The 11,277-nt window shown below is 49.3% G+C and overlaps 1 protein-coding gene and 1 long non-coding RNA gene across 8 annotated transcripts in view; one reads left to right on the top strand and one right to left on the bottom strand.

The window, feature by feature from the left end:
* Positions 1-648: 648 nt before the first annotated feature.
* Gm46046 (predicted gene, 46046) lies at positions 649-5,008 on the bottom strand. The gene is made up of 2 exons (NR_168527.1): positions 4,678-5,008; positions 649-817 (listed from the first exon to the last, which is right to left on the bottom strand). It is a non-coding gene; the product is annotated as a predicted gene, 46046 (long non-coding RNA).
* Adgre5 (adhesion G protein-coupled receptor E5) overlaps positions 4,983-11,277 on the top strand; it is an 18,067-nt gene continuing 11,772 nt past the window's right edge. For 4 of the 7 annotated variants that reach the window (NM_001163031.1, NM_001163029.1, NM_001163030.1 and 1 more), the window contains exon 1: positions 4,983-5,187. In NM_001163031.1, the coding sequence (NP_001156503.1) occupies positions 5,157-5,187 (31 nt within the window). In that variant the 5' untranslated portion in view covers positions 4,983-5,156. The remainder of the gene's footprint in view (positions 5,188-11,277) is intronic. The other 3 variants (XM_017312836.2, XM_006531033.4, XM_006531035.4) reach the window with 2 other exon arrangements.

Below are 11,277 nucleotides of genomic sequence, written 5' to 3'. Positions count from 1 at the left end.
AGAGGGGTCAGACATAAGAACAACATAACCCGATAGACTTTATGGTGGACAGATGATAGTACTGTGGAGAAAAGAGAAGATGCCCGGTTCTGGGAGAGAAGCAGAGTTCGGCAGATCTCAGGGCTTGATGTCTAACCCAGTGGGTGAGTTTCAGAACCAGGGAGAGACCCTGTCTCAGAAAATAATATAAAAAGTGTTTGAGGCAGCCACAAGGCATCCACACCAGCATGAACAGGCAGGCTCGCACACATGCACAAGTGTGAGCGCACGCATACATGCATGCTGCATAGGAAAAAGAAAATGAAAAAAGCAAGTAGCCAGGGAGAACTGCTGGTTCAAGCCAGGGAGACCTGGGTAGACAGTCCTAACTAAGGCGTGGAAGCTTCATTGATATTCAAGCCTAAACCAAAGAGCAGAGGGCCTTTGGAGTTATTCACCTGTGTAACACCCTGAGAGCAGACCCTCCCAGGGGCTAGGGACCGGGGTCAGTGGTGAGCATTTGCAGGCATGCTTCAGAGCCTGAAAGTCTTCCCTAGTGCCGAGAAAACGCACACCACCAACAGAACACAAGCCAGGTACCCAGTAAGTGCCAGATAACCTCTGTAAGACCTGTGACAACATCAGTAATGTGATTAAAGACTCACCAAGCAGGGTGACGCACAACTTTAATTTCAGCAGGCAGGAGAAAGACAAATCTCAGTGAGTTTAAGGCCAGCCCGATCTACGCAGTGAGTTCCAGGCCAGTCAGGTCGTGTGGTGCCTCAGGTGTGCATAGTCAGCTGCTGTGGACAGTCAGAAGCAGCCCTGCATCTCACCCCTGGGATTAAAACAAAAGTATACTCTTACAATATTCCTGTGTTTTTAAAGAAACCAAATTCCAGAATTCTCACTACAGAAATCAGATTTTTTTTCCTGTTTTGTTTTTAAAGTTTTATCTTTATTTTATGTATATGTGTGTTGGCCTGTGTATATGTCTGTGCACCACATGCCTGCCTGGTGCCTAGGGAGGTCAGAAGAAGGTATTGGGTCCCCTGGAACAGGAGTCACAGATATTTGTGAGCCACCATGTGGGTGCTGGGAAGCAAACCCAGGTCTTCTGGAAGAGCAGCAAGTGCTCTTAACCGCGGTGCCATCTCTCCAGCCTATTTATTTTGTATGAAACCCACTCCGTCTATAACCCTGGTTGGCCTGGAATTCCCAGCAATCCTCTTGCCTTTGCTCCTGAGTGCCGGGATGACTCTGGTGGGCCACCACACTTGGCTTTTGTTTGTTTGTTTGTTTTGTTTTTGAGACAGTATCTCATGTAGCTCTGGCTAACCTTGAATTTGATGTGTGCAATAGTCAGAGTTCTCTAGAATAACAAAGGTGATAGCATGAGTATTTCATGGGCTTTATTAGAGTGGCTTACAGGTGGTGGTTCAGGTAAGCCAACAATGGCTGTGTGCTGACAGTCCAAGAATCTAATAGTTGCTCAGTCTATGAAGCCGGATGCCTCTGCTGGTCTTCAGTATGTCTCAGAATCCCAAAGGCTCTAATGTCAGTGAAGGAACAAACTTCCCAGTGACAATGAGGACAGGCAGACCTAGGAGAAGAGCTTCCTTCTTCCATGCCCTTTATATAGGCTGCTGTCGGAAGGTGTGGCCAGATTTAAGATGGGTCTTCCGAGTTCAGACGATCTAATCAGCTAAAAATATCTCTCACAGGTGTGCTGTTGTCTTGGGCTTTTCATTTATTTCAGAGGTAGTCAAGGTGACAACAAGGACAGCCATCACACCTTGTGAACTAGTCTCTTGTCTTGAACTCATAATGCCCCTGGCTCTACCTTCCTAGTGCTGGGATAACAGACATGAGCTGCCATGCTTGGTTTAATCTTCATTCAACAGACAGGACGAATCAAGTCCCAGGGAGGCTCTGCCTGCCAGGGCGTCTGTGGGGACATTGAGCCCTGAGGTTATACCATTTTTTGGAGGAAAAAAAAAAGGTCCAAATTCCACTTAAGACTAGGAATGGCCATTCCCCTCCCAACCTCCTCTCTGCTGGCTCTTGCGCAAACCCCAAGGGATTAAACCTTGAACTAAGTAAGGCACAGTCATCTATCAGCAACTCATTCCTAATGTGGCCGCTGGTCACTTTTCACCTATGAATTACTATGTATCACACATTTTCTTTCTTTCTTTTTTTAATCCACACACCAAGGTTTAAAGAGAAACTTAGGTCATGCTTAGAATTCTTGGCCCTGGTCTTCATCCCACAAACCTGAAGCTTCCTGGCCTTTTCATTGACTTGAAAATGGGAAGAAGGGGGCTGGTGAGATGGCTCAGTGGGTAAGAGCACCTGACTGCTCTTCCGAAGGTCCAGAGTTCAAATCCCAGCAACCATATGGTGGCTCACAACCATCTGTAATGAGATCTGACTCCCTCTTCTGGTGTGTCTGAAGACAGCTACAGTGTACTTACATATAATAAATAAATAAATCTTAAAAAAAAAAAAAAGAAAATGGGAAGAAATGGTTTAGTGTAAGGCCAGGAAGGGAGATACACCAGGATGCAATTGTCAATATTTTTTAACCCTTCTAAATAGAGAAAGAAAGATACATACATGTGACAGTCAATGAATTGAATTATAATACCATTATAATTAACACGGTAAAAATAAAGATTTAAAGTTATTTAAAATTTAAAAGCTATGTAAGAAACTGACTTTTTTCCAAATAAAATATTTATTTTATTTTTACAAAATGTTTCTTCTTAGTAGGGCAGTGGTGGTGCACGTCTTTAATCCCAGCACTTGGGAGGCAGAGACAGGCGGATTTCTGAGTTCGAAGCCAGCCTGGTCTACAGAGTGAGTTCCAGGACAGCCAGGGCTACACAGAGAAACCCTGTCTCGGAAAAAAAAAAAAAAAGTTGTTTTTTCTATGTGTTCATTTGACAGGAATACTGTGTCTTTATTTTTGTTATTAATTTTCAGTTTGTCCTTTATCAGTTTTGCCTGCTTGTTTTATCTGTGTACCAAGTGTATGCGGTGCCTGGGGAGACCAGAAGATAGCATCGGCTCCCCTGGGACTGGAGTTACAGAATTCTGGGAATCTAACCCTGTTTCCGAAGAGCAGCCAGTGTTCTCATCTACCAGTGATCCATCTCTCCAGCCCCAGTAGCACACATGGTCTGCAACTTCCTTTTATCTTTTCTCTCACACTGTGGATCAGGAGAGCCACAGACTCCCAGCAACCCTCTTGCCTCAACCTCGTGAGCTCTGCCATTACAGGTTGTGCGCCATCATAGTTCGCTACAGTCATCTCTCAGAACTTGGAGTTTATTTTTATTTTTATTCTTTGTTGTTTTGTTTTTGAGACAGAGTTTCTCAGTGTAACAGCCCTGGCTGCCCTGATTCACTCTGTAGACCAGGCTAGCCTCCAAATCACAGAGATCCACCTGCCTCTGCCTCTCAAGTGCTGGGACGAAAGGTGTGCGCCACCATGGCCCAACTTGAACCCAGAATTTACTAAGGTAAAAGGAAGGCCTGACACCCCTGGTAGTTTATGCCTGTGATCCCAGCAGGCTTAGGCTTTGGAGACAGGAAGTCAGGAGTTCAGTGCCATCCTAGGCTACATAGAGTTGAAAGACAGCCTGGGCTGTTTGAGACCAGACCGTGTTTCAGAGAAAAAAAGAAAAAGAAAATCAATATTTTGAAAAATCACTAGATGTGTCTGAGAATGTAGTTCCCTTGGTAGAGTGCTTGTCCAGCATACACAAAGCCTTGGGTTTGGCATTCTTCCCGCCCCCAACACACACACATGAAAAGAAACCATAGTTACACAAGTAACTCAAACAGGAAGCCAGTGTACATCACATGACTCTCTATAGACTGTGGCAAGGTCAGTGCGTGTAACCAAAAAGCCCTGCCGTGGTAAGCCATGTCCCGTGGTCAAAGCTCTCTCTTCCTCTATTTTAAGTCCTTATTACGTTTTTTGTTTGTTTATTTGTTTTGGCTTTTTGAGACAGGGTTTCTCTGTGCAGTCCTGGCTGTCCTGGAACTCACTCTCTAGACCAGGCTGGCCTCGAACTCAGTAATCCGCCTGCCTCTGCCTCTCAAGTGCTGGGATTACAGGCATGCGCCACCACTGCCCGGCCCCTTATTACGTTTTATTTATTGACTTGTTTATTTAGTGTTTGGGTTTGTGTGTGGCACCGTGTGCCCGTGAAGGTCAGAGGACAACTTCCAGGAGTTGGCTCTCTCCTTCCATCATGGAGGTCCTGGGTATCAGAAATCAGGTCGTTAGGTTTTGGGGCAAGTGCCTTTACCCGCTGAACCATCTTGGTAGCACTTCCCTCCCCCACTTTATTATTTTTTATTTTTGCGATAGACTCATGCTTCGTAGGCCTGGCTGGCCTGCAACTCTTAAGTGGCCAAAAACGGCCTCCGGTTTAGCCTCTGCTTTCCAGAGAACGGTATTAGTATAGGCCAACGCAGCCATGCCATGACCCCTTGTCTTTTTGGGCAAGGTCTTTTGTAGCGCGGGCAGGCTTCAAAAGCGACAAAACGGAGGATGAGTTGAACTCCTGATTAGTGCTGGGATTACAGGCTAGCGGTCCTCTGCCGGCTTATGTGGCTTTGAGGCTAGACAGGGCCTCGGGCAGGTTAAGCAAGCACTGCGCACACTGAGCCGCATCTCCAAACCTTGATGTCTCTCGTTCCTGGACAGTCAGCCCGGCAGGACCCTCAGTCCTCTTCTGGTTCTTATTTGGCCCCTGGCTTCTCTGAACTTCAGTTTCTCTCTTGGAAAAGAAGCCGACAAGTCCTGCTGATGGGAAAGGCGAGGGTCGCCCAGGACATCGTTCGGGTGGGAGCTCCACCCAGCTCTGTCCGATGTGCCTGGTCCCCGTCCCAGGACGCCTGAACCACACCACCCAGCTCCCCGCGGGGGCGGGTGTCGGAGCCGCGCGCGGGGGGGGGGGGGGAGGAATGTTGCGTTTGTTCCAGACGCGGGCGCGCGGCGCGCCCTGGGTCTGTTTCCCCGGCACTTTCCTGTTACTTTCCAGCGGGGAGGACAGTTCCGGGGAGGGCCCTGCTCACGCCCGCTGCATAAAAGCCCAGCCCAGCCGGCCGCCACAGCCCTCTATCAACCCCAGACGCTGTCCGTTCCGTGCCGCGCCACCATGAGGGGCGTCAGATGCCCCGGCCTGCTTGGTGAGACCTCGGGGTTGCGCGGAGCCGGGAGGGAACTCGCGGGACGTGGCCAGGAGGGGCAGGGACAGTCGAAGCCGGCGCACCTGTGCGCCCCAGAGGGCTCTCCAGGGGGTGTCAGATCCTAATGGGCTTGAGTGTTGCCAGTTTGGAGACTAAGAGGGAGAAACTGAGGCACGGGGGCAGTTAAAGAGGGTAACAAAGCAGGCATGGTGTCACAGGGCATTAGGGAGGCTGAGGCAGCAGGGTCACCAATTTCAGGTCAGCTTGTGCTACACAGCAAGACCCTGTCTCAAAAGAACAAAAGAAAAAGAAATGCAGGCTAGAGGCTGGGGTGGTGCCGAGGTCAAGAGCATTAAGAGAGGACCTGGCTGGGTCCCAGCACCTATATGGTGGCTCACAAGTGTCTGTAACTCCAGTTCCTGGGGATTCACACTGTCTTCTGCATCCACGGGCAACAGACATGCAGTGCACAGACATACATGCAGTGTACAATAATACATGCAGTGCACAAACATACATGCAGGCAAAACACATACAGTTTAAAAAAAAAAAAAGCTAAAAAGAACTGTAGGTTAAAGTACACTTTGCAAACTGTTGCCCAAACAGACGCTCTCAATGTGAAGAGAAACCCACGTGAGGGTGCCCATTTCTTCGAGGGTGGGAACTCCCCCTGCCCCAGTCTGTCCCCTGCTGTCTCCGTGCCAGGAACAGGCAGAGAATCTCCTTGGGACTTGTCTGGGACGGAGCTGCTGGCTGAAAGGAACTTACCAGGCTGTGGTTTGAACTTGGCTTTCATCATGACTTTCCCGCCCCACCCTGGGTGCCTCAACCGTTGTTTGATGGCTAAGTCACCTAAGTAACTTGACAACAAACAGTGAAAAAATGGAACGGGGCACCAGCTGGAGTTACCCCAAGATATGGAACTTGGGGCACAAACTGGGGTCACCCTAACCACAATGACTGGCCTGAGTGCTAGTGACAGGTGGCAGGCAGCTCAGTAGCCATGGACCTAGAACCAGGAAATAGAGTCCCAGGGTGTCACAGTTGGTGGCAAACAGCTGCAGGGGCCTGCCTGGCTGTCACTAAGCTGGGTCACAGTGACTTTGGGCTGCACTTTCCTCCTCTGTAAAATGGAACAAGACCAGCTGTATTTTACCATATTGTTTCAAGGGCCAAGAGTTTGTGTACAAACTTTCTGGTTTACAGTTTGAATTAACTGAACATGTGGGTGTGGTGTCTGTGTCTGCTATCAGAGTACCTAGCGAGTAGAGGCAGGAGGGTCAAAAGTTCAAGGTCATTCTCTGCTGTATACTGAGTTTGAGACCACATGATACCTTGTCTTCAAAACCAACCAAGCAGCCTCGCTAGTTGGATTCTCAGGTTTTGAATCCCAGTATTAGAGAGGCGGAGGCAGGAGGCTTCCATGATCCTGGGAGTTGGAGGCCAACCTGGTCTACATAGTAAGTTCCAGGCCAGCCGGAACTACACAATGAAATACTGCAGGAAGCACAAAGGCTGCCCTACCCCCACTTCTGGATTCTCTAAGCAGGAGTCCCTTGGCTCCAGTCTGAGCTTGGGAAGTTGAACCAGATGTGTCTGGGAGCAGAAGGGAACGGCTCTGCTCCCGTTTGATTAATTTCCAAGTCTCCAGATGTAGGCGGTCTGGCTGATGCCTTTAGCATGGTGGGGTAGAGCCCAGCCCAGCCCAGGGGACAAGGAACCCCCCTGACTTGGGTAACTATTACTTGAGTCTACTGTCCTTTCTCTGGCCTGGTTTGATCACTCATCTTTTTTCCAAGCTCCAAGCCCTAGCTTCTCTTTGTGTAGATTGGACATAGCCCCGCCCCTACCTCCTGATCTTCCTGATGGCTGATGTTACTCTGAGTCTGTTTGTTTGGTTTTTTGTTTTTTGCTTTGTTTTTGTAAACAAGCTTTCAAAGTGGCTAAAATGACCTTAAACTTCTGGTCCTCCTGCCTCTACCTCTGAGTGCTGAGATTACAGATTTGCGCAAAAGGGTCTGGCTTCATTTTGAGTCTGCTTTGGTTTTAGTTTTGAGACAGGCTTTGGCGCTCGCTGTAGCAGCTCTGTAGCCGTAACTGGTTTTGAATGTGTACTAATCCCCCTACTTCTGTCTTGTTAAAATAGGGTCTTCCTACATAGCCTTGGCTCCCTAGGTAGACCAGGCTGGCTTCCAGCGGAGTTCTCCCACAGTGCTTTACCAGTGCTGGCTCTGAAAGTGTGCATCAACATGCACGGCTGTGGTTCCAAGTCTTAAAGAAATTACCTAAGGGGCTGGAGAGATGGCTCAGTGGTTAAGAGCACTTGCTGTTCTTTCAGAGGACAGAAATCGATTCTCAGGAACCACACAGTGGCTCACAACCATCTGTGACTCCAGTTCCAGGACATTCAGTGTCCTCTTCTTACCTATCTATGCCCCGGGCAATATGCATGCAGGCAGAACATCCATACACCTAAAAATAAATCAATATTATTTTTTCAAAAGTGACTTGAGGGCTGGAGGGAGGCCTCTGTCGGTTAATGATTTGTGTGAAGGAAGCTGGATGCGGTGACACACACTTGCGATCATAGTGTCTGTCCCTGGGGCTTGCTGGCTAGCTAGCCAAGCCTGCTTGATGAGCCGAGGTTCAAGGTAGAAGGCACCTCTGCTGTTCACATACAGACACACATACTGGTACTGGATGTTAGGAACTGTGCATTGCCCCAGGGCTCAGGGTGAAGGGAAGGTCATTTTGTGGTCTGTCCCACAAAGAGGAACTGAGTTCTGATGGGTGTGGGAGAATTCCAGCTCAGTGGCCCAAGAGGAGGAAGAAAGAATTCTGACTTGAGGGGACAACTGCCTGGCTGGGGTGCCCCACCTCAGAACACTCCAGTGTTGAGGGAGTGTTTCATCCAAAGCCTCTCCATTGGCTTGAGGGAAATCCAGTCAGACAAAGGTTGAGCTTTCAGGGGACCCTCTGAGCCCACTGTCCCTGCCCCAGCAACCCTGCTCACTGTGGCTGATCCCAGGAGTCCCCTGGGAACCTGGCATGCAGCCAGCCCAGAGATGGCTGAATCATTAAGGAAGTGACTCACCCACCCCCCACCAGCCCTTCTCCTGAGGGCTCCCTCTGGGATTCCTTTCTTGGGATTAGTTTCTTGCTGCTGTAGTCCCCATATTGGGATCAGCTAACCACTCCCCAGGCCTCCTGCTCCTGGGACAACCCCCACACACACCCACACACTCCGCCAAAACACACACACTCTTTTCTTCTGTACCGAGAGGGAAAACAGGGATTCACAGCTGCCAGGCCAGCACCTTCACACATACAACACACCAGTTTTTTTCTTGGTTTTTATTCTGAGACAAGCATCTATGCTCTGTAGCCCAGGTTGGGAACTTCCAGTGTCCTCCTGTGTTAGCACCCCAAGTAGTTGGCATTGCATGGCAGCCCCACTGCCTGGTTTTCTGTTCTCTCTCCCTCTCCCCCAGCCTCTTTTTAGATATATTTAGTTTGTGTTTATGAGTGCTTTGATTGCATGTATGTATATGCACCACATGCATGCCTGTGCCCTCAGTGACCAGAAGAGGGCGCCTAAGTCCCTGGAACTGGAGTTACAGGCTGTTATGAACTACTGTGTAGGTGCTGGGAATCAAACCCTGGGTCTACCGGAAGAGCAGCGAGGGGCTCTTAACTGCCGAGCCACCTATCTCTCCAGCTGCCAGTTTGGTTTTGGTTTTGTTTGTTTGTTGTTTTAGTCTGTGTATATGCGAGTGGTGTGTGTATGTGTGTGTGTGTGTGTGTGTGTGTGCACATGCCGTGCTCACATGCCGTGACACTGATGTAGACACTGGTGCTCTTCTTCCATCTTGTGGGCTCCCTTTGCCCCCTTTCATGTTTAGGTCCTAGGGATGGAACCCAGGGCCTTGTTTCAGTCAGGTTCCCGCTAAGCTACCAAGGTGGCCCTTGAGCTTTGTGTAGCTTTTAAGTGAAGAGCCTCCTGCCCCAGCAGCCTCCTGCCTCAACCTCAAGCTACAGGGTTACCCCACTTGCCTTCACACCCTGCTTCTCATCTCCCTCCCTGTCATCCACCTCTGCTTTCTTGGATGCCTGTCTCCAGTGGCTGCTCTGTTGCCCACCCTTGCCTTGGGTGGGATGCCTGCCAACAACATGAGGCATGGGCTGTGTTCAGCATTCACCCACCCTCCACCGCAGCCACTTCCTGTGTGTGAGGAGCCCTCTCTGACATGTGGGCACTGGGTCATGAGGTTGACAGTGGGTACGCATGTGATGTTGGGAGTGTCAGAGCTCGGATGGGACCTGGGGGACGTAGCCCAAGCTTTCATTCTTCCCTAAAAAATGACACAGGTCAGGCCTGGTAGCATAGGCCTGTACCAGCTCCTCAGAACACTGAAGCAGGAAGATTTCAAGTGAAAACCCAGTCTGAACTTAGGAATAAAGTGAAAAGAAGTGTTGAGGATGAGGCTCAACGGCAGAGCACTGGACTAACATGGAAGTGCTGGGTTCTGGCCCAGCATTTTGACACAAAATGATAGAAAACAAACTAAAACAGAGAGGAGGTGTAAAAAGACAGTATCACACTGGGCTGTGGTGGTGCATACCTCTAATCCCAGCACTTCGGAGGCAGGGGCATCTGGATCTCTGGGAGTCCCAGGTCAGCCAGAGCCGATGTTAATTGTGGGGGATTGGCCTGGTGCTACTGTATGTTCAAATGCTGTGTACTGGCCCCAAGGCCGGGTTGCCCCGTGAGGAGATTCTCAGGTACACCAGTTTTGTTGTGTAAACCTTGACACACACACCCTTCCCGAGTTATCCCTGATTGGTTAATAAAGATGCCTACAGCCTGGGCTGGACAGAAGAGACAGGGGAGAGGTTCTCAGGCTTGGGGTCTCAGGCAGGAACCATGAGGAGAATGGGGAAGAAAAAGGAAATCACCATGCCCTAGTGTGGAGCGTGAACACATGGCCTTGAGGGCCGGCCTGATGGAGTAGGAGCGGCCCAGGCAGAGCATGGCCAATGATATCTTGGGGTTACTGACAGGGAAGCAGACAAAATGGCAGAGAGGGCTTGTCTCTGCTCAGCTCTCGTGCCTTTAAGCTTTATTACAAATCTAAAGGTTTTGTGCCTTTGACTTGGGAACCATCTGATCTAAGTGGGGTAGAAACCCCTAATAAAGTCAAAAGGAGATGTAGCAAACCCCCATAATAATAACTACAACAGATTGGCACCTCACATTGGGCGACAAATGTAAAATAATATGTATTAAACTTAACCTGATCTAGCTTCAAATGAATAAGACTCAAACTACGATATTTATTTATTAGGCTCTGAGCAATTACTGGAGGATTACGCCTAATCTAAATCTCTAACTGTAGTCTGGCTACGACTCCAACTGTGCTCTGCAAATACTTGTTTGAAACTCATTTCTGCTCTAGCAGTCTGGAGTCCTGGGGAGGCGTTTCACTCTGGCACGTGCTGCTGGTCCATCATGTCTTATGGAGACCACCTGTTCTCTGCTGTCTTCTTCTCTGAGACCCTTCTCTTTCTCTTCTCTCTCCTTCTCTGTGCTCTCTGCCTGTGACCCCCAGGCCTGAAACTCAAACTTCACCTCCCCAGTAGTTGGGGAGCAAGATTTACATAACAAATGCTGGTAGATGTGAGGACCTTGGAGCAACCAGATCTTGGGGCACAGAATTTGGCACTGAGTACAAGCAGCATCCCCTATAGTTAATTGCTTAGCCATGTAGGGTTTGTCCCCACAAAGCCAAGCCATCATCTTCTCCTTCCCCACAGAGAGGGAGACTGAGTGAGGAACATCCAACTGTGACCCCATAGGCCTGGAGAGCCAAGCCTAGCTTCCTGTGTCTAGACCTCTCTGGTCTCCAGGTCCTGGGCTGGCCTACAGGCTACCATGGGTACTGGTCCTCTGGCTGTGGGAGTTCTGAGCCATAGGAGAAAACACCTGAGTTGTATATTTTTTCCCTCTGTTTTATTTTTAAGGCAGAACTGTGTAACTTAGGCTAGTCTCAAACTCACATCTGGCTTTCCTCTTGACCGCTGAGCCATCTC

The sequence above is a fragment of the Mus musculus genome, chromosome 8, assembly GCF_000001635.26.
Source record: "Mus musculus strain C57BL/6J chromosome 8, GRCm38.p6 C57BL/6J".
Classification (NCBI taxonomy): domain Eukaryota; kingdom Metazoa; phylum Chordata; class Mammalia; order Rodentia; family Muridae; genus Mus; species Mus musculus.
This window is presented reverse-complemented; position numbering and strand designations above follow the sequence as displayed.